At 47.3% G+C, this 21713-nt stretch overlaps 1 protein-coding gene across 1 annotated transcript in view; it reads right to left on the bottom strand.

Moving 5' to 3' along the window:
- Window positions 1–382: 382 nt before the first annotated feature.
- The window catches only part of CD28 (CD28 molecule), a 177894-nt gene continuing 156563 nt past the window's right edge, over window positions 383–21713 (bottom strand). The window contains exons 3-4 of the mRNA XM_086958562.1: window positions 3840–3949; window positions 383–1690 (exon numbers count right to left, since the gene is read on the bottom strand). Of these exons, the coding sequence (XP_086814688.1) occupies window positions 1574–1690; window positions 3840–3949 (227 nt within the window). The 3' untranslated portion in view covers window positions 383–1573. The remainder of the gene's footprint in view (window positions 1691–3839; window positions 3950–21713) is intronic.

Raw genomic sequence — 21713 nt, 5'->3', positions numbered from 1 at the left:
TGCTCCAGAATAAAACTTTTAAGGAGTTATATCTGGCCAATTTTTAAACCACTATTGACACTCACTTGCACCACAAAAAACAACCAGCTCAGCTGTAATCAGGTGTCAAAGCACACCCAGATAGCATTCGGCTATTCCGGTGGGACCCCAATAATGAAGCATGTCACCAACTAGGTTGGTGAGTGAGGGGTCTTCTTAAGAAAGGAAAATTTCCCTTTCTGTGCACCCTTTCCATTCAGTACCTCCACCTCCTTGACCTAAAGGCTTAAACTCCACCAGTAAGAGTTTCCTTCGACTCATGGCAAAGTATATAATGAGTAAATATATTGTTAACGGGTCACTGTTTTATTGGATCTGATAAGTTATTTACACACTATCATTGTTACAAGTATGAGTTTATTGACTCTTTAAAAAGCCCTGTGCAACTGACTACAACATAACTTCTCAGAACAAACATCATGAAGAAAAATCAGTTCATATAATATTTTGCTACAACTATTGTATTCTAGGCATGGGTACAGATGCTGAGTTTCATTAAATACATAGGTGTGCATTGGAACATATACAACAAAGAAACAATGGAAATAAAGGGTACAGGAAAAGCAGAGTGGAGGGGGAGGAGCAGGGGTAACAGCATTCACAGTCTCAGGAAAGAGTCAGCACTATCTCAACAGAAACCCTCAGCACAGGGTGTGATCTATTACAAGACACAGGAATGTACTCCAAAAACAGCAAGTCCTGTCTTAACATAGAGAAAGTCTGGCCTTGGCTGCGAAGCCACATGTCCAAGAAGACATAGTATGAACACTCAGAGGATTCATACCAGTCGTTGGTTCTTGCAGTAGGTTATATGTGGTTCTTTGCTATTTTTTGGTAGGTCTCTTTGCCTCATCAGGGGAAAAGACGACAAAAATTGGGCAGGTGGGGGATTATTGATGTTGACGGGCCTACACTTTCTATTTATAAATCAAAAACGTAGGCTTAGCTACCTCTAGATATCTCCATAAAATCAGAGACAGCTCCTGCATCATGTTTGTGACCAGAATCCCAGAAATGTTGTTGACTCTATATATCCCGCATCAGTTGCAGAGCGATCAGCTGTGTTGAAGCAAGGGGTGAGGATTGCTCTCTCACCTAATGCATTTATGCCTTTTCTTTGTTGAGTACCAGCTCTAACCAGTGTGAGGACAGTTTGGATTTGGTGACCATAGATTTCTGAGTTTTGTCATTGAATGATAGCAATGCTTATGCACCTGAGATTTAATCGATTATTGGAATGGAGGAGACATTCGCTCAACTAAACAAAAAATCAATTTCTTGTTGTCCACAAAACAGCTGGGTGACGGCATCTACTTTTAGATAACACTTGATTCTTGGTGTAAAAAAGCACGCCAACGATCCAAATCATAGAGAACACCAATGATAACTGCAGCACAATCACTCAATTATTAAGTAATCCCCATGTCCGATTGCCATTGGTCACCTCTGTGTCAGTCAGGCATATTGACATCTTTGTATTCTGATAAATGTCTGGCTTGGGGTAGCGCAGGTGTCTAATGTTAGCAGGCAGAAGTCAACGTAACCTGTCGGCTCGAGTTGGCACATAAGGCTGGTATGCCTTATTGTTGACTCGTCGAGGGTTCATGTTCATGTAATCGCTCTGAAGGGTTTTGCAAATCTTGCTCTTCCGCTAAAGATAAAAACACGTAGACAAATGGTTATGAAGTGTTACAAGCAAGAAAATTAAATAAGTGCAACATTAATGAATGAGAAAACATGGCTCTATTTACATGGTGCACATTCTCTATGTGGAATCCACTGCGTCTGCAACTCGTTGCTGAGACACCACTAAATTGATAGCTATTACCATATCTAATCCATTAAATCTTCATGAAAATACATTGTCAGGGAAGGGCTGGAGTAAGTGGATGAGGAAATGGGTTAGGGTGGATTTCCAGCAAGGGGGTGTGTATGGATGGGGTAGACCCAAGTTTAGGGTCAGGAATTGGGTTTGGATAAGGGGTAGGGTATGTCCTAATTTTATGGTAGAGGAAATCCTCAGGGCTAGGCCAATGGCTAGCCTTAGGATTAGGGTTAGGCATACGGTCAGATTTAGGATTAGGTTGAGGACAAGAGCAGGATGCATAGGTAGGCTCAAAGTTTGGCTTTGTTTAAAGCTTAAGGTTGGTGGTAGGGGTAAGGCTCCATAAAGGTGTTACTGTTGGCAAAATGTTTTGCTAGAGTCAGGTTTAGCTAGGAAAAAGGTTTATTTCAGGTTTAGTATGTACTGATTATTTATGTATTTATACCAACTTGATGTACTGATTGTTCAACTAGTAATGTTCTATATAGTCTTTTGCAACCAATACCTTATGGTTTTTGCATGTGAGGAACTTCTTGATCAATCTCTTTTTTACAAATTGTTTTTGTGGTGTGTTTAGAGTGAGAAATGCTTGTTCTTTGGAAGATTAGCATATTAGCCTTGTTTTGCTTCTTCAGGGTGTGATTGATGGCTATCCCTTCCCTGTGGTTCTAAAGCAATCTGCACTACCAGGACATGACCCATGGGAGGGACGATGAGGCAAATATATGTGTGTGTGTGGGGGTCCCTTAGCATGTGGAACATGAGATATAATGTACAGGAGGATAGTGTGCTAAATCATGTTGCTCATATGGGAAGTGATGCCTGTCTCTTCTGCTCAAAACATGCATGATGGTATGGCATGTTACCTTGTGAATCGATTACAGATAGCTGGAGTTCACTTTATGTGGCACAATATTACATGGCATGAAACTGCCCAGCTCAAAGCTGTTGATTGATTTTTTTGTAGTCTTTCGTGAAGATGGTAAGAAAGAGAGGAAGGATTAAAATAAAAAGTATGTAAAAAACTTTTCTGGGTAAAACTCTAGGCATTGGTTCTGAGACAAAGGTCTGTTGAACAAGAGAATGAAGCAGCCCAAGCAACAAGTCCAATCCAATTAGTATGAAGAAGAAGAAACTATGTTGTAAGAGCCAGACATGGCCCTGTCCTCATCATTGGTCACAGAAGTATTTGACTACTGCCAAACCTAAGGGCTAGGCCGTGGTAAGAAGAAAGGATGCAGGGTGTCCAGGTAATTGGCGAACTAGAAAGCAGGGCCGGACTGGCCATTGCGGGCACCGGGCAATCCCCGGTGCGCCACGTGTGTGGGGGCCGGTTTTGGGGCCCTAGGGGTCGTTTTTGTTACAGGGCCGTTTTTGCAGCATTACTGCAAAATCAGCCCTGTACCAAAATCGGCCGAAAACTGGCCCCGGCAAACAGCTCGACTGCACCTCCAACCCCCCCGAGTGGGGAGGGGGTGCCGGCCGAGCACTTTGCCAGGGCCGGTTGTGGTTCCCAGTCCGGCCCTTCTAGGAAGGGAGGATGAAGGTGGGCATCAGCACATTTTTTAACTGCTCAATGCTTCAAAGCCGTCATTTTGTTCAATGCTGGCCCAGCCTGAAAGTTCAATTGATATGCAATGGATAGAAAATATGATTAGCAGGCACTGAAAGGGGCGAAGGGATGGTGAAAGGGGGTTGGGCCCTTAAAATGAGGATCTCAGAGCCCGTCAGCTAGGAGCAAAAATACAACCAGGCTGGAGTAAGGAGGCACGCTGTTAATCATGACAGCTTCTAAAGAATCAATGTGTTGTTCTGAGGAGCCAAAAACCAGGATTAAGATCAGGAACAATGTACAAGAAATGACACAAAGGGGCATTCAACTATTATAATTTAATGGAAGGACAGGTTGTTTCAGGTCCACCCAGGTATTCTACGGATACTTGAGAGCATATAAAAGAAAAGGGAGGCCTCTTACCCAGCAGTAAAATAAAGCTACTGTCACTACTATGATGTAAGCAGCTAAAACCCCAACAAGTGTGTGCATGATCCAAGCGGAGGGTGCCGGCGTCGGGTAAAGTAGGTCTTCTGAAAGAGAAAAAGGCGCAAAATTACTGTCAAGTACAAAACTAAAGATAAATCATTATTTTTCATCCCATACCTTTTCTATGGAGTTCTAAACTGTTGGAATAAGAAATTTCAAACCAATATAAATTTATGGTAGTCTCCAGTATATATATATATATATATATATATATATATATATATATATATATATATATATATATATTCATTGATTTCGGGCACAGCCCATAAAACACATAGGGGCAGATCTAGAAGAAACTAACCCAGCGCAGTGCCGCAATTCATTTTGCTGCGCCGAGCTACATTAGTTTCGAAGCACAGGGATGTGACATATTTACAACAATATGTTGCATCTCTGTGCTTCTCCCTGCGCTGGCGCACAAACTGCTGCGGTGCGTGGGCACAGGCACCCTTGCACCAAGGTGCAAGGGTGCCTGCGTTGTGGGGAGATTGTTTTTGTGCAGGAAGGGGCAACTTACTGCACAAAAACAATCAATTGAGGTGATTTCCTCTCCAATCTGTGCTGTAGAATAGCACGTATTGAAAAAAGAAAAAACGAGGAGAAATGAAAACATTTCTCCTAGTTGCATCTCGCTATGCCACCCCTAGAGTGGCGTAGAATTCTGACGCAATTCCAGATTTATGATTTCTCGTAAATCTGGAAATGCATTAGTGGACATGGGTGTTGCGTGGGTGCTCCCACAGCAACACCCATGTCACGCCCCTAACATGTAAAGTATCACTCAGCAGGCAGTGCCACTGGTGCATCACGCAACGTGATGCACCGGCGGTGCAAGGGGCTTGTAAATCGGCCCCATCATGTTTCTTGTATATATGCAAGTGATCCACAGACAGAAAGGGTAAGAATTTTTGGGCCACAAACAGTTCAATAAGATGTCGAAGCAAAAGTAACTGCTTTTTGATGTACTTCCAACCACCTAATGTTAATATTTAAAAGAAAATGCTAGGTATATATAGTATAGGTATATATGTTTCAAAGAGCTTTTAAACCCTGTATATTTTTTGTTTATATTGTTCTAACGGTAAGAATTTGTATGCATTTGTTTGTGTTCTGGCTTCAATAGCATTTTCGCACAGTAGTGTCTTTTCGCATTATGGGCTAGTACCTCACTTATTTGTTTTACAGGACTTTTTGGAGTAGCCTGCTGAAGGAGGTGGCCAGTGTTTAATTGTAACTCTGTGCTGGAGTATTATAGTTTTTGTCTGCTGCTCTATTATCTTGAGACTGTAATTTTTCCTCCTTCCTGGCATCCCACATCAGATCGTCCGTTTTCGTTCTGCATGCTCTAGTGTTTCTCTTTTCTCCTGACACCATGTGGAGGCCGGGCTACCAATGCAAGCCCATCTGTGCTTGTCTGTGCCTGCTCCAGGTACAGGGGCCAGCATGCTGCCCAATTTGCTTCAGTGGTGCATCAACAACATTTCATTGTGAGTTCTTACTATGTGTAAGGTTTTCTCCACCTAGTGCTGTTTGTCCTGCAGTTCTTTGAATTTTTGGCCCCGCCTTACAATGCTTTTAGCCCTTCATGTTAGGTGAAGGTGTAAGTAAATCTAAATTAGCGTCAGTCACTGAAACAGGGAAACAGCCTACAAAGTATAAGGAGGTCTCCTCCCATGACTCCTTGGAACAAATCAAGACCAGAATGATCAACCCACGCATACCCTTGGGCACTTGCTCGATCCCATCTTCTACAACATTCATGACCTCAAAGTGAGAGCACCCATTCCATTGCCTTGGTCTGACCACCTGCTTATCCCCTTTAGCTGGAGGATCTCGACCACTCCACCTCTCAACCAAGCTACGGGTAGACTCTCTCGCCCCTGGGCCAAACTAGATATTGGCAAATGGAAGCAGGTCCTGGAGTGTTCTAGGCCTAAGTATGAAACCGACCCCGCAACAGCAGATGCCGAGTTTTCTTCCTGGAATGTAAACTCCCTTGATACTGTCCTCCCCAAAAAACTGTATTTGAAACCCCGGAAAAAACCTACCTCTCCATGGTTTTTACACGAGGTCCGCCTCCTGAAAAAACTCTGTAGGAGGTCTGAAAGAGTGTGGAGGAAAGATTTTGACCCTAACAGTAAGAGGGACTATAACCTGGTTATCCTCAACTATAAAAAAGCTCTAAAAATTGCGCAAGCAGCCTTCTTCAATGAAAGAATTAGTACTGCATCCTGCTCGTCCAGAGAAACCTATCTAATTGTAAAAAAACTCCTAAAAACCCGGAACATACATGCACGAATGATCTCTCTGACAATCATTGTAACGAGTTAGCCACCTACTTTGATCAAAAAATTCAAAACATCCTCCACCAACTCCCCCCTCTCACCCCTGCGGACCCGCAAACCCCCTGTCTGATGCAGGCCCAGAACCTGAATACAGGACTAGACACGTTCACCCCCATCAGCGAGGACATCCTATCTCCCATCCTCCAATCACTTAAGAGTGGCTCTCTGCGTGACCCAGCCCCAGTCAAGAACTTAAAACAGGTAGCACCCACCATTCTTGCTTCAATGGCGAACTTGATCAATGCCTCACTAGCAGACGGAACGGTACCCCCCAGCTGGACGAAGGCGGTGGTCAGGGCCTTACTCAAAAAACCCAACCTTGACCCCCAAAGCCTGGCTAACTTCAGGCCGATCTCCCTCCTTCCATGCATCAGCAAGATGGCTGAAAAATATATTAACGGCCAGCTGTCCAATTACCTGGAATCCAATGAACTGCTCAAACCTTCACAAACAGGTTTTCGCCCGGGCCAGGGTACTGAAACAGCGATGGTGGCGGTTGTGGAAGAAGCTAGGAAGATCATTGATGCAGGAGGATCAGTGGCAGTGATCCTCCTGGATCTTAGTGCGGCCTTCGACACCGTCAACCACCAGATCCTGGCTCAGCGACTCAGAGACCTTGGTATTTCAGGGTCTGCCTTGTCGTGGTTAAAATCTTTTCTTCACTGCCGCTCTTTCCAGGTGGCCGAGGGTGAATACATTCCCAAGGAGACCCCTATACGCTGCGGAGTGCGCAGGGCTCTTCGTTGAGCCTGACGCTCTTCAACGTATACATGTCTCCTCTCGAAAAAATTGTCACCCCCCACGGAATTAAACTTCTGACACCGAGCTGGTTGTCTCTCTCAGTCAGCAGGAAAATCCTACCATCAATTTGTACTCCTGTCTGGGGGATATAGTCAGCTGGATGGATAGGTCCCATTTGAAACTCAACAGCGATAATACAGAGATACTGGTGATGGGTAATCAGTCTCACTTCCGTCCGGAATACTTGTGGCCCCCGTGTATGGGCCTGCCTCCAACCCCCAAATCATACATCAAAAGCCTTGGGATTTGGCTTGATCAAAATCTCACCTTGAACACCCAAGCAAGGAAAACGGCAGGAGTCTGCTTTGGTCTCTTGCGCACCGCCCGCAAGATTCTCCCGCTGCTCCCCTTTCAGTCAAGAAACCTCCTTATACAGGGCCTCATTCTGTCCAGACTGGACTACGGAAATGCCCTGTATCTTGGCACACCGAAGAAAGTGACAACAAAGCTCCAGGTAGTGCAAAATGCTGCTGCCCGGATTCTTACTGACACCAAGAATCGTTGCACGGCCAAACCGGCCATTAGAGCACTGCACTGGCTGCCCGTCTTGCAAAGAGTGCAGTTCAAGGCCCTCTGCCTAACCCATGAAATTCTCCATGGCAAAGCCCCCCCCCATCCTTAAAGACCTCATCGTTCCCTATACAACCTCCAGAACCCGGGATGCCTGGCTTTCACCTTGGGGATGCCCTGTAGGGGCTATCTCACAGGGAAAAGCCAGGACGGGTTCCCAAGGCAAGCGCGGAGATACCCCTTCGGGGGTCGATTCAGGCGCTATATAAGAAACATAATAATAATAATAATAATAATACCCACCTAACCTTGCCATCCAGGATCAAGAGGTCGCGCTTCAGAGGCAGGCGTTTCTCTTATAACGCTTCCAATCTGTGGAACACACTCCCTCCTGACCACCGTGCCCAACCCAATCTCCTGCCTTTCCGGAAACTTCTAAAGACTTGGCTGTTCTAGTAACTTCCCCCTCCTGTTCTCGCCTGATTTTCTGTCAGCGCTGGGACGCTTTCGGGCAGCCATGCGCTTTAGAAATCTTTTAACATTTAACATTTAACCAAGGGGTATATTCACCAGAATGTGTGCTAAATATCACCAAAAATGCTAACGCACCTTTACAGATTGCAGCCAATCGCGGGAAAATAACCCTGTATTAACGTAGAATTCACAACACCGCGGTACCATGCAAAGGTCTGGTAAAAACGTGGTCAATGTCCACGATACAACCACTGCGACGGTAATAAAAACACAAACCCCAACGCGGAAAAAACGTGATGGGCCAAAGCGCAGTGAGGAAATGAGCAATAATCTGTGCCAGGCCTGCAACACACACATGGCAAGTGGGAAAAATTACTATAACAGTCACAGTGTGCTACCTTGCCTTTTTGAACCATGTGCCATGGACACTGCAACAGGGACACACACATTAGTCACTTTCTGGTCCGGACATGAACTGAACCATGCCCAGAGCTCCTGAGTCATTGTTGCAGGCCCTGCGCTGGCATGTTGTACTCCATGCCAGACCACTCCGCTCACCCTCTGGGGGTGGGGGGGCCCACATAGCTACCTTTCACATGCGTTCACGCTGGTGTTGTGCAGGTCACTGGCCTAGTTGTCAGCATGTCACAGCCATTCCTTGAGGGCAGGTTTGCACATACACCACACCCATCCGGCACAGGCGTCACAGCCAAGTGACCACGTAAATATAAGGGGCCGATGATGTCATATTCCCCTCTGCCAGTGGCGACTGGATGACGGACGCTCCAGGTTGCTCAATCATAAAGGGCCCATAAGATGTTGCGCACAGGGTTAGTGGCACCCGAGGCCTTGCGGCCGTCATGTGCCTGCCACCATGTGGTGCTGACTTAGGTTGCACAGGGTTAGTGGCACCCTAGGACTTGCGGCCGTCACAGGCTTGCCGTGGTGCTGACTTGTGTTGCACAGGGTTAGTGGCACTGGACTAGCTGAGCAGGTGTGCAGCCTGCGATGATGACATGTGCACTGATGTGGTCTCCGCCATTGAGGACTCAAGACTCAGCATCATGTGTGTGCCCTGCTGGACTGCAATGTTGGCCAGAGCCAACGGGCAGCGTGGGCCTACAGCGTGGGCCTACTGCCACATGGCGTCGCATCTGGGAACATAGAGTCATTGGTACCTATTGGTCTGAGCGAGTGTGCAGCCTGCGCTGATGCCCTGTGCACTGGCATGTCCTCTGCCATGGCGTAATCAAGACCCAGTACAAAATGTGGGACCTGGTGGCCTGCGGAGTGGGGCTGCGTGATTTGGAGGTTGCCATATCCGCGGGCCCCGGGCTTGAGGCTTGCAGTGGCCGTGGTGGGACATCTTTACAGACGCCGGTGGCAGAAGGTGAGCAGTGAGGCCTTGGTGCACAGGGGCGGGCATGTTCTGATGGGCGGCGGGAGGGGCTAGGGTGTCTCTGCCTGGGTTCGCAGGGCGGGCATGTTCCGATGGGTGGTGAGAGGGGCTGGGGTTCCTCTGCCTGGGTGCACTGGGGTGGGCAGGTGATGATGTCTTGTGCAATTGGTTGTACTGTGCCATTCATGTATCTGGACTCTGTTCCAGATGACGGGCTTTTCTCAGATGTGGGACCTGGTGAACTGCACTACATACCGGCACGTGGTTGGAGACCCACCGGTGGCAGCAGGTGAGCAGTGTGGCCTGGGTGCACGGGGCGGCGCTCTCTCTCTCTCCCCCCCCTCTTCTTGTCTCTCTTTCTCTCTCTCTCTTCTACTCTCTCTCTCTCTCCCCTCTTCTCTCTCTCTCTCCCCCTCTCTTCTTGTCTCTCTCTCTCTTCTGCTCTCTCTCTCCCCCTCTTCTCTCTCTCTCTCCCCCTCTCTTCTTGTCTCTCTCTCTCTCTCTCTCTTCTACTCTCTCTCTCTCCCCTCTTCTTCTTCTCTCTATCTCCCTCTCTCTCCCTCTCTTCCTCTCCCTCTCCTACGCTCTCTCTCTCTGTCCCTTGATGTGCGCAGGGCACCCACTCTCATCTTTATTTTTGTCTTGCAGTCTGTGGCATACAGATTGTCCTGAGGGGAGCCGCCATGTATCTTCATTTCTGTTCAGTGTTTATTTTAATAAATGCTCAATTGTTGCTTCGTAAGTGAATGTGTGCTGCTAATTTTTGTGACGACACATGCATGTCACCAGATGTGATTGTGTCACATCATGCAGATTATTTGGTACATGTTTGAGTGTAGTTGATGTGGCATATCTGTGTTAGGGGGGGGTCGCCGGTGAGAGGGGTTTTTGGAGGGTGGTGGCGGTGGATGTTGTGGTCCTCTTGGGGCTCTGAACTACACGATCATTGGCTCCATGGCATCTGTTGTCCTTCATGTGTGGCTCTGGGCTTGGCTACCTTTTGTGGTTCAGGCTGTGGTCCGACTTTACACCAAGTCCGGGCAGGTGTTAAATCCCTGCTGCTACCGCAGCTTATCGCCTGTTTTTGGTTTGCATCGCGGATCTGGCATCTTGTTGTGAAAGTGGTGTTGTGGTTTTTTTGTGTGTTTTGGCACGGGAACGCCTACTCTGCATCTCATTAGGGTTAGTTGGTGGTGTCCACCGTGGAGGTAAATTTTGGGGCAGTTATCGCGGGAATACTGGCGATGTCCGCAGTTTGCACCAGCTTGTGAAAGGTGTGTTATATCTATCTCCGCTTTTGCTGCAGTAAGGTTGGGATAAATCGGAGTTATGTCCTTGTGAATATACCCCCAACTCTCTGCATGACATTGAGTGTGCTCTAATTAATGTAAGGTAAATGTTACTGCATATATGCATGCTTCTAGAAGATAACAAGTTATATTGACTGTTATAGAAACCCGGATCAGGTAGGATTCTGGCCCTAAAGGAGCTTTTAAAGTACTGTCTGGTTATGTTATGCACAATGTGAACTGGCCAGACAGGTAGGGGGAGGAGTAGCCTTTATCTGCAAAGAGAAATGTGCGTGCTCCCCTTGGCTTGTACCATATGTGCAAGATGCGGAATCAATTGCTATATAATTGTTTTTAACACCTTTATTTATAGATTTTCCAGGGCTACAAGACAGGAAGATAAGGTGAAACAAGCGAAATAAAACTAACGCAAACAAGTAACCCATGGCATGATATAACACAGGATCATGTAAATACAAATACAGGAGGAAGCATGAATTCAGTACTCGGAGAAGTCCTCTAAGAGTCCTGCACAAGCGACCCATGATGGGCACCAACTGAACAATCTGAATCCTTCCCAGGCTCAACAGTCACGTTTGCTTCATTCCCCCTCATCTGCACCATTGTCCACATCTGAATCAGAGCCATCATATCCATTATACATTTGATACTGTTCCAGCACCAATACCTAAGTTGCAATGTCATCCTGAGTTTTTCATCATCTCTAGTCAGCCTAATGTGTTGTTGTTCACCTATCGACCATTCCAGGACATCCCTAACCCTGAGACCAACTTGAGGTGCCCAAACTCTCATCCAGCCTTTGGCCACCCTTCTTTTTGCCAAAAGGAGAGCAAGCTGTAAGAACTTATTGGGCATTTTACTGTCCTTTGGCTGTGCCACCATGCCATGAAACAGTTGGATTCAATTGAATTTTTGAGTGTCGGGTAACTCTTTATGTATAAGCTTGTTATTTTCGGCTTATGTACTTATTCCTCCAACTATATAGATTGATTCTACAGCTGAGCAAAAAATAATTGAATTAGAATTCATGAATTTTGTTATATGTTGAATCTATGTCAAGGACCACTTGTTCACTATAATACTTGCTACCCAGGTCCTTTGACTTAATTGGGTCACCCCCTGTTTTATAACAATGAAACAGGTACCGGCAGCTGATGCACTGTAGCTACCTCAAGCCGCGTTACCATCACTCTCCAATATGCCATGACTTCCCCACAGAACCAGGCTAAATGCAAAAAAGTGGCCCATTCCTCCCCACATCTGGGACATTTAGCTACTCTAGCTGGGTACATTTTACTGAGCGCATATAGAGTAATGTATGTACAGTAAAAGTAATTGAAATGTATTAGTTTGAATCTACTGTTGCATGATACCTTACAAACTAACGCCCAGTCCACATCCGAGTAAGTGTCCGCTAGTTCTGTCTCCCTTCACTGACGAGCACATACTGATGACTTAGAGAACTCTCCTCTGATGGCCCCATATAAAAGCATTATCGAGTGTCTACCATCACCACACCTAAGGAGCTCACCCAACACCTGTCACAGTGCTGGAGCCGCTGGGAATGTACACCACACTCCCTCGCAGTATTGTTTAGTTTTGCATATTGTAGGAACTGGCCAGCCCCTACCTGAAATGTGTGGGCTTCTTGGATGTTGATAGAGACCTCCTCAAAGTACAGATCGCCAGCTAGTAAGCAATCCCCACCCCTCCACTGCTCTATGGGCATGTCTGTGTCTTTAAACAAAAAAAGAGCCAATTCTCAGGTCTCAGTTCTCGGTAAAAAGGGGGTTTACGGATCACTTTATTGACCACCCTCTCCCAAAATGCCACCATCTGTCTTACCAGATAGGGAACTGGTTAGTCTGCATGCCCTCCACTCATAAGGAGCTGCGCCAGTGTCATGTTGCTGGTAATGCCCTTCATTAAAAGTTTTTTCTAATTCTCTGGGGGGCAGATTGACAAGCCCCTTGCGACACTTTTGTGCCGCTGTTATGTCACTTCTGTGATGCAGCGTAGAAAATGTGCCATGTTTACAACATGGCACATCTAGGGAGATGCGTCACGTTGTAAAGCCCTGCGTTACATTATACCTGCGACAGGTATAATGTATGCAGGGTGGGCGTTCCCATGCAAAAAGTCAAGTAGAACTGTTGCAATTAAATCTACAAGATGTCACTGCGTCACTCTATGCCTTCACTGCGCGAACATTTTTACGCCTGTCAGACCAGGCGTAAGGAATGACACAGGGTTTTTGAATGGGCCTCACCCATCTGTTGTGGTGCATTGCTGGAGTTCCGTCACTTTCACGATCAACTCCAGCAATGCGTCACTTTTGTGCCAACAGATGCGTCAGAATTTCTGACGCATCTGTTAATCCTTGAGCCATGGAGCACTGTATTGTAAATACAGCGCATCTATAGTGACACAAGTGTAATGATGTATAAATGACATCATAATGTGAGATGTAAAAGGGACAGATATGGAAGCTGATTTACAAGCTCCATTAAAGATATATTAATTAATTATATTTATTGTGTCTAATGGATTTCTTTACAACAAGGAGATTCAGCGCTGATGCAAGGAAACTGACCCATCTATGCAGATGCGTTAGTTCCTAGTTAATCTACCCCTGGGTCTGGAAGCCATTTCGCCACATATTGTAAAATAGCTGCAAAGTAATAATGTTGCATGATTGGTAATGCTAATCCCTCATCTTTCAGAACTCTCTTTAGGACTGTTAGGTTCACTCTGATATGATGACCTACCCACACCAAGGAAGTCAACAAGCTGTCTAATTGTTTATAAAAAACCTTATTGATGGGGCACAAATAGTTTTGTACTGAATAGAGGCATCGAGGGATGAAAACTATCGTGGCTATTGGCACCATACCCAGAGAGAGGGGAAGCATGTTCCAGAACTGCACTGACCCATGGAGACCCTTCAGTGCTCTCTCTATTTTATTTAATATGCTGTGCCGCAGCATGAGCCACCATAACTCCCAAGTACCTGCAGCTGTCTGTCTCCCATCAGAAACCAAGCTATGGCAGGCGCACTCTTGGGACATCCACTAATCCCCCTTAGGGAAACAAAAGTATCATGTGATGTTTGACCTGAAGGCCTAAGACCTCTCCAAATTTTGCCATATGACGCATCAAAATAGGTACCACTTCCCTGGGTAAGTGAACATGTACAGGGGCATCATCCGCATATATCGATAGGACTTGTACAGTGTTTTCCACCGGAATCCTTAGTCTCTCATCACCTGACACCACAAAACTACCTTAGGCTCCAAGGCAAAAGGCAATGGCGAGAGTGGGCAGCTCTGCCCAGCTATCTCAAATCGTGTTTCCCACCCTAACCAGGCCAGTGGTTCTGTGTACAACAATCTCTCCCATTCAAGGAAGCAGAGTCCAAAGCCTAGTGCATTCAGCACAGCCAGTAAGTAAGCACAGTCCGCAATATCAAAGGCGTTTTCCTGGTCGATGGCCACCAGTGCCACTTCCGGTTCTTCATCAACAACTTCATACAGCACAAGGGACAGCTGACATATATTGGAAGCCGTACTCTGACCCAGAATTAAGCTGCATTAGTTGTAATGTACTAGATCTTATGTAAGGCACCGGATCCTGGCTGCTAAGAGCTTGCAAAGTACCTTAATATCAGAATTGGTCATGGTGAGATGTTTGCATGAAGAGGGGTCCACTGTGTCACCCCCAGGCTTGAGTAAGAGACATATAACACCCTCCTGAATTGTGTGGTGGGGAATCATCCTAGCGTGCGCTACCTGAAATATCTCTAATATGGGCTCCAACAGCGTAGCAAAGTAAGTTTGGTAACATTCAACTGGAAAAACCCACACAACCTGGCTCTTTTGATCTATTAAGTTCTTGCAAGGCGCCCCTCAATTCTTCCAATGTTAAGTCAGCGTCCAACTCCTGTGCACTCACCACCCCAAACCTGGGGAGCACCACTCGGCCCGACAGGTCATGAGCAGCCGTCCCACTCGATCCCAAATGTGCAAAATAAGTGGCATTTTCTGCTCGCATCAAAGTATCCATGCCAAGAGTTTCCCTAATGTGTCCCCCTCCCTATGTAAGTGCAGTCGCTATTCTGTAAACGTATATTTCTCCAACGCGCCCCAAAGCTCATGCTGTATCTGCTGCATCTCTGCAAACCAATGTCTGGGTCCTACCATGTCAGGTTCCTCCTCCTGGTATTCTGCTAGTTGCTTTTCACAATGCAACATTCCTCGCTCTAACTGTTCACGCCTACAATGGCCTCCAACTTGTTCACTCTGCTGGGTGTCATATCCCAATCATGTTCCATATAATCTGTCAGTGTACCTGCCAGTGAGGACCGACATGCAGCATCTGTAAGAACCTCCAGGGACAAAGGCCAATCCCTCCTACCATGTGTACCTCCGCCATATAAAATGTAGTAGCATTGGAGCATGGTCAGATAAGAGGTGCATGGGAGACCTGTCACTAGAATGTGATCCAAGCAGTTATATGTATTGTTAGTTTAGGAATGGCAAGTGTAAGCTATGTTTACAGATGGAGTGCCCTCCAGCTGTCCAAGAGGTCCAAATAATGCATGACATCTAAGAGTGCTCCCAGTCATGCTCGCCCATTAATATGAAGCTGCAAGGACCGGCAGCGTAACCCCTACATGTAAAGGAATAAATAAAGACTACCACCAAATGTGGCAGTGAGCTCCCATCTTCGGAAAACATTTTCAGGAGTGTATATATTACATACAATAAGATCGACCTATCTGATCCCTGGGCATCCATCTGTTATCAGTAGTCTAAAGAACAGAAGGCTCCTCCTCCCTCTGGAAAAAAGAGATCAGTATTACAGCAAGGGTAAGGTGCCCATCCCACAGATTCCCACCACTGGCAGCTGAGTGCTGAATCATCAGTTGAATCCCAGTCGCAGTAGGCACAACAATTGGACGAGAAGTCTAAAGGCAGTCCTGGTTCATTTTCTCACTCTCCAGACCCGCCCAGCGCTGACATCCATTATGTCTCTAGCCCCGTTGCCTCCTCCGTCTCAACTGGAGGAGAGTCTATTGCCACGGTGCCATTACTTTGTATAACCACTCTTGATGTGCCAAGTCCTACTGTGGAGCACAAGTTGTTCCATCTGTTGGGATCCTGGGTATCCCACCAGTGTTGCGACATCCCCTGAACTCTCGGCTGACTTCTCCAGGAGCCTTTCACATCACCCGGAACTTTATCTCCCATTTTGATCCATCTTCAAATGTCCTCAGGACTATAGAGATCACTCTCAGTCTGGCCAGGTGCAATAGCATGTATTTCAGGCCCCTAGCTTTCAGCTGTCTCTGAACCTCCAGGAAGGATTTCATGTTCCCTCACCCCATCACCTTCCATAAGCCCAGCAGGAGTCGAGGAATTGGTTGCCTCCTCGCATCTCCTCCACCAACCCCAAGAGCAGCCGGGTTGGCTCCCCAGGACCAGGGCACCAGCAAGGCCCTCCTCTTAGGAATGTTGGGTGCTAGGGGTTAGCAATCCAAGCCTGCAATGTGCTCCGTCCAGGTAGGCCCAGTCTGCACTCCAGGAAATGAGTCCCCAGTTCTGATCTCTTACAGGGGCTGAATGGGCCACGTCAGGAAACTATAAGCTGCAAGGTGGACTATGGCAGGATGATGCAGGATATTGACAGGGATGTGAGGGGCTCGTCAAGGACGCATCCTGTCAGCCAGCTTGCTTGGCCATACCTAATTGCTATATTATTAACAATAACTCCTAATAATTTACAGACCACCAGATCCTGCAAAGAGCTTCATTAGCTAATTTCAAGAGATAGTCACCACCTTTCTGAAGACTTGAGTCTCTAGTAATATTGTGGGATTTTAAACATTCCTTACGATAATATTCTGGATACTAACACTTTCTAGAACGCCAATATCTGCTCAGTGTTGGGGCTGCAACAGTTTGCCCCACAGCCAACCCACCAGGCAGGGCATATATTTGATCACATCTAGGCCACTGCAGGTTTAATCACTGTGGATGTTGTTGATGAGGTGTTATGGTCTAACCATAAGGTGTTCTCTTCCCACCTGCATAATGCAGGGGCACGTATCCTTCACAACCAGCCATGAAAACGTTCTATCGAGCCTGGGCCAAATTGGACAGCACAAGACTAAGGGATTGTTTAAAAAGCTCCAAACCGCATGTTCAAATACTGATGTTGACAATGCTATTAACTGATTTAATTCCTGGATTGTGATAACCCTAGATGAGGTGTTGCCTTTTAAAATTGGGATTACACAGTAAAACGCCATCAGCTCTCTGGTATTCTCAAGAATTGACTGTAAAAGGCTAGAGGTGATTTGGAGACAAGATTATTCTGAGGCAGCGAAAGAAGCCCATGAAGAAAGAACTTAGAATATATAAACGGCTTGTGAAAGCATCTAGGCGCAGCTATTATCATAACAAAAATATTTCCGCAAACAAACCCATCAGAGACATTTTTGAGGTCTACAACTCTCTAGTAAAAAGTACAGAGCCTCTGTCGAAGGTTCTCGCAACACAAATGCTTCGCTCAGAATGGGCAGATTTCTTTCAGAATAAAATGTCTTTAATTTTATCATCATTCACACAGACAGTGTAATTTGAAGACAGACTGTACCAAGGTGTTCACCATTTTAATTGTTGGTCAAACTTTAGATCTATCATGGAGGAGGAGGTGATATGTAAAATGTCTGTAATCAAGTCAGGGTCTCCTCCCAACCTTTGTCCTAGTAAGATTTATAAGGAGCTGGACCCCTTTTTAGGTTTCGGCTAGGCAGCACATGCTCTGTCTCATGGAGAGAGGCTGTATACAGATTAGCGGGGGAAGCTCCACTCACTTTCTGCCTATCTTTTTCATTGAACGAAATTCTAAATGCTACAGTCTGATTGGTTTTGGGTAACTTAATCCCGGCTCCTGACGGCCATGTCGTCATTGTTGTCCTTTCACTGCTATCAGCCCCTTTACTTTTAAAACCGTTTTCATCCTCTGCTTCCCTCCATTCCCTCCCTCAGTCTGTGACTTTTTCCGAGCACAACCACCACCACCCCTCCACTCCCTCCCGTTAGTGCCTTTTTTAATGCACGTATTGCATTTTAAATGCTTGTTTGTCCTCTGATTGGTGGGTAAACTCGCACTTGTTTATTGTTTCGCATGCACGCAATACCTCTGGAGCTGCACCTGCGCTGAACCCACAGTTTGCCATTATTTGTAAGGGGACCCGGGAGGAAAGCGTTATCAGCGCATTAGCGCAACTTAGCGTAACAAGAGGTGGTGGCGAAAAACTGAGAGCGGCCAACTTGTTTACTTTCAGTGTCTCCCGTTCATGCCTCATCACCGCACGCGTGGTGACCTCTTGCTGACCCCGCCCCAAACCTGAGCCACTGGAGCGGCTCATGAGCCAGCCTCTACCACCCGGGAGAGATGGAAGTGGTGAGGGCAGGAGAGCAAGACAACAGAATACAAACCCATCCTCCTGCAGGAATCAAAACCAAACGTGACTGGGCGAGTTAACCCACTGCTCCCTTCGTAGCTCTATGATCATCCTCCGAGCCAGAGCTGCCGGCCCGCAGCCAGCCTCAATGTGGTACGGACCCAGGATGATACCGGTAAGTGCTGGCCTACTGTTAAAGCTTGCTAACTCTCAGCAGCACGGAAAAGTCAACAGAGATGTGTGCGGGTGTCCAAACCAGCAACAAAACGGATTCCAGCAGGGCAGCCCAATATGTATCTGTAAATATTCACTTGCAGTAGAGCTTGAAGTAGGATGAAAAAACTGGGGGGTATCTCCCATAGGGGTGTGACCAATGTGATTGAGGGCATGGCTTAAAACACTTATGCTAAAAATCCGTAGTATGCGCCCAACTAGTATTTTGCTGTTTCTGTCAATTCATCTGGGTATAGAACAGAACAAGTAACATTACATGTACCAATGGCCACCAGTGATTTCGTGATATATGATATTAAACATGCTTCAGTTCTTGTAGATGAGGATGTGGCGTAGGTCCAGAGCTGCCGACCATCGAGCTGAGCTCGCAGGTTTGAGCCTCACACCCGCTCAACACATGACCACGTCCTTGTGTGATGTTACGGCTGCCCATGTCTGCCATATAGAAAACTGACAATCGAGTCACTGCAAATCCTCCACCCCAGTTCAGCGGGACCTCCTCCCTCAGAAGTATGAGGTCTGGCAAGATACAGGGCAGCCTAAAATCCACCAAAAAATTTGGGAGCAAGGAAAATGCAAACCAGACAGAGAGTGAGCCATTGACAACCCTCAGTAGCACATGAGTTACATCAGTTACAGCAATAGCTCAACAGCCCCCCATTACAAGGGGCCCCAGCGTAACAAAGATTACAGACTTCGTAAAATCACCCATTGAATCGGGCCCCCATGTTAGAGCTAAAAATACATTCGGCCTCCCTCACCGCTGGTATCTCCGAGCAAGATTTTGCCTGAGTGCAGCCAGGTCCTGGTCGAAGATAGTGAGAAGCAGGCTCACAGCCTCTGCCAACCTCACCTACCCTCAGGCGCCTCAGATACATCCATTAGAAATCTACTACTCATCAAAGCACAGGTGCATACAACTTACTAAGATTTCACAGGGCGGATACATCAACACTTCCACAGCCATGATGTTGCCAACCTCAGGACAAAAAGGCCTCAAACAGTCATCAGACGCAAGCCATAAAGACTCCCTCATGGTCCTCCATTCACAGTTTAGATAATGTACTATTACATGAGGCACCCAACGACTCTGTTGTGTGAGAAGAGCTTCTACTTAGTCCCTTCGAACAGTCCTTGCAGTTACTTCCACCCGATAGTAGATTCACACTGCTTACTTGATACATTTAAGCATGTTTGCTCTCTCCTCAGTCCTGTCACCAATCTGTTTCTTCTGCAGTTCGTGAATTGCTGCATAATCTTGCCTCATGCTTGGGTTGAAATCTGGAGTCTAAAAGATATTTTGACAATATTTAAGCTCAAAATGCCTTCACCCCCAAGTGATTCAAGCTACACCTGGTATTGCTCATTGTATTTTTTTTTTTAATATATTTTTATTGCAGAGTTATAAACCACAGGATACAATTAGTCAGCCAGTTCATTCGTGATATCCCCCCGTTCAGTAGTAAAACACAGATCGTACACAGCCATTCAGCCCGCATCCCGGAGGCCGGGCGGCATAATACTCCACTCAAGAGGAAAACATCACGGTGCACGTCCCATAGGAACCATGGTTGATATGTCGTTTTACGTATCTGCTTTTACCCCCCCACCCTCAACATTGCTCCCGTCAGCCATCCCAGTGGTAATCAGTGGTACCGCCCCTGTCGGGACCTGCCCCAGGTGCTGTATATCTATCCTGCCTGGCCGCTCCCCCCAGCCATTCCTCACTCCACGCAGTACCCCACCATCCTATTAATTCCAAGGTGCCCTGGCGGGCCACCATCCATGTGGCTTCCGACCCACCCCAAACTCCCATTAACCAACCCCCCCAAAACGCCCCCCCCCCTGGCAACTGCTAAGGTGTATGCCTCGTCCCGACAAGTTGGATGGATCCACTACAGTGCGGGTTATGATACTGTTTGTGTTCGCCCCGCGGTGTCCACCGGCCTAAGTCTCACCGTCCTCATCTTCCACCATAGAGTCACGCAAGGCCTGCACCACTAACTCCCATGCACGTGCCGCATCCAATGCCTTCTCATTCCCCATCTTGACGGCCTGCTTCATCCGGAGCACGCTCTCGCAGTCAGACCACCGCAGCAATTCATTCTTCCATCTACGCAGTGAGGGTCCCCCCCTGGACTTCCAATGCCACGATATTTCCCTTTGCGCCAATATCAGGCCCAGATCAATGAATTTGCTCGTCACCTTGGTGTGTTTAGTGTGCGGGAACCAGAGCAGCAGGCATGCCGCCATATCGAATTCCACCTCCCTATCAGTCACTTCGTTCAGGAGGTCCCCTACCTCCGCCCAGTAGGCCTCCAAGTGCGAGCACCCCCAGAACAAATGGTCCATGTCCGCTCCCAGAGACGAACACCGTGGGCATCGGGCATCCGGTACCTGAAAGTACCGCTGTAATTTCTCAGGGGTTAAGTAGGCCCTATGAAGCACATAGAAGTGTACTTGCTGAAAGCGCGCATTCCTCGTGCCCTTCCACGTGCGCCGCAGGATATGGCCCCACGCCGTGTCCGGTATGGGCCGGCCCACACTCTCCTCCCATTTAGACTTGAGCCCCTGGAGCGGTTCCAGTCCCTCATTCAGCATCCTATTATTGAGGCACGTCACAGCTTTGAACGTACCTGCAGCCATTACCACATACTGGCACGCCATAGTCGTTGTTGGTTCCATGAGTCCCCCTTTCCAGTGCTTCTGTATGGCAGCCACCACCGCCGCGTGCAGGAGGAACCCCCCGTCGGGCAGCCCAAACTGGTCCCGGAGCGCTTTGAACGGTGCCAAAGCCCCGTCTATGTATAGGTCGCCTATTACCTGCAGTCCCGCCTCTTCCCAATCCAGCAATGGAGACCAATCTCCCCCGTGCGGCAAGGCCGTCAGCATGCCGATTGGGATCTCTGGAGCATAAGGCCGCGAGGCCTTCGCTCTCCGAAGGCTCCTCTGCCAGCACAGCCGGAGTGTCCGTTCCTCCATAGTGAGGCCCCGCAGCTCAAGCCTCTGTTGCATGATAATATAGGACAGTACGTGGCGTTGTATCCCCCGATCCCGGTCCTCCACTGGACCCCGAAACACCCTAGCCACGTTCTGCGTAAGGACCTGCAACTGCGCCGCTAGATAGTACAGCTCGAAATCGGGCACAGCCATGCCCCCTTCTATCTTGGGGCGAAGCAGCGTGCTCAGGGCCACTCTTCGGCGGCCTTGCCCCCATAGGAAGCCAATAATCATTGACCTCAGGTCTCTAAAGACCCCCTG

This window comes from Lissotriton vulgaris, chromosome 2_1 (assembly GCF_964263255.1).
Source record: "Lissotriton vulgaris chromosome 2_1, aLisVul1.2, whole genome shotgun sequence".
Classification (NCBI taxonomy): Eukaryota; Metazoa; Chordata; class Amphibia; order Caudata; family Salamandridae; genus Lissotriton; species Lissotriton vulgaris.
Note: the sequence above shows the minus strand (reverse complement) of the source record. Positions and strands in the feature narration are given on the sequence as shown.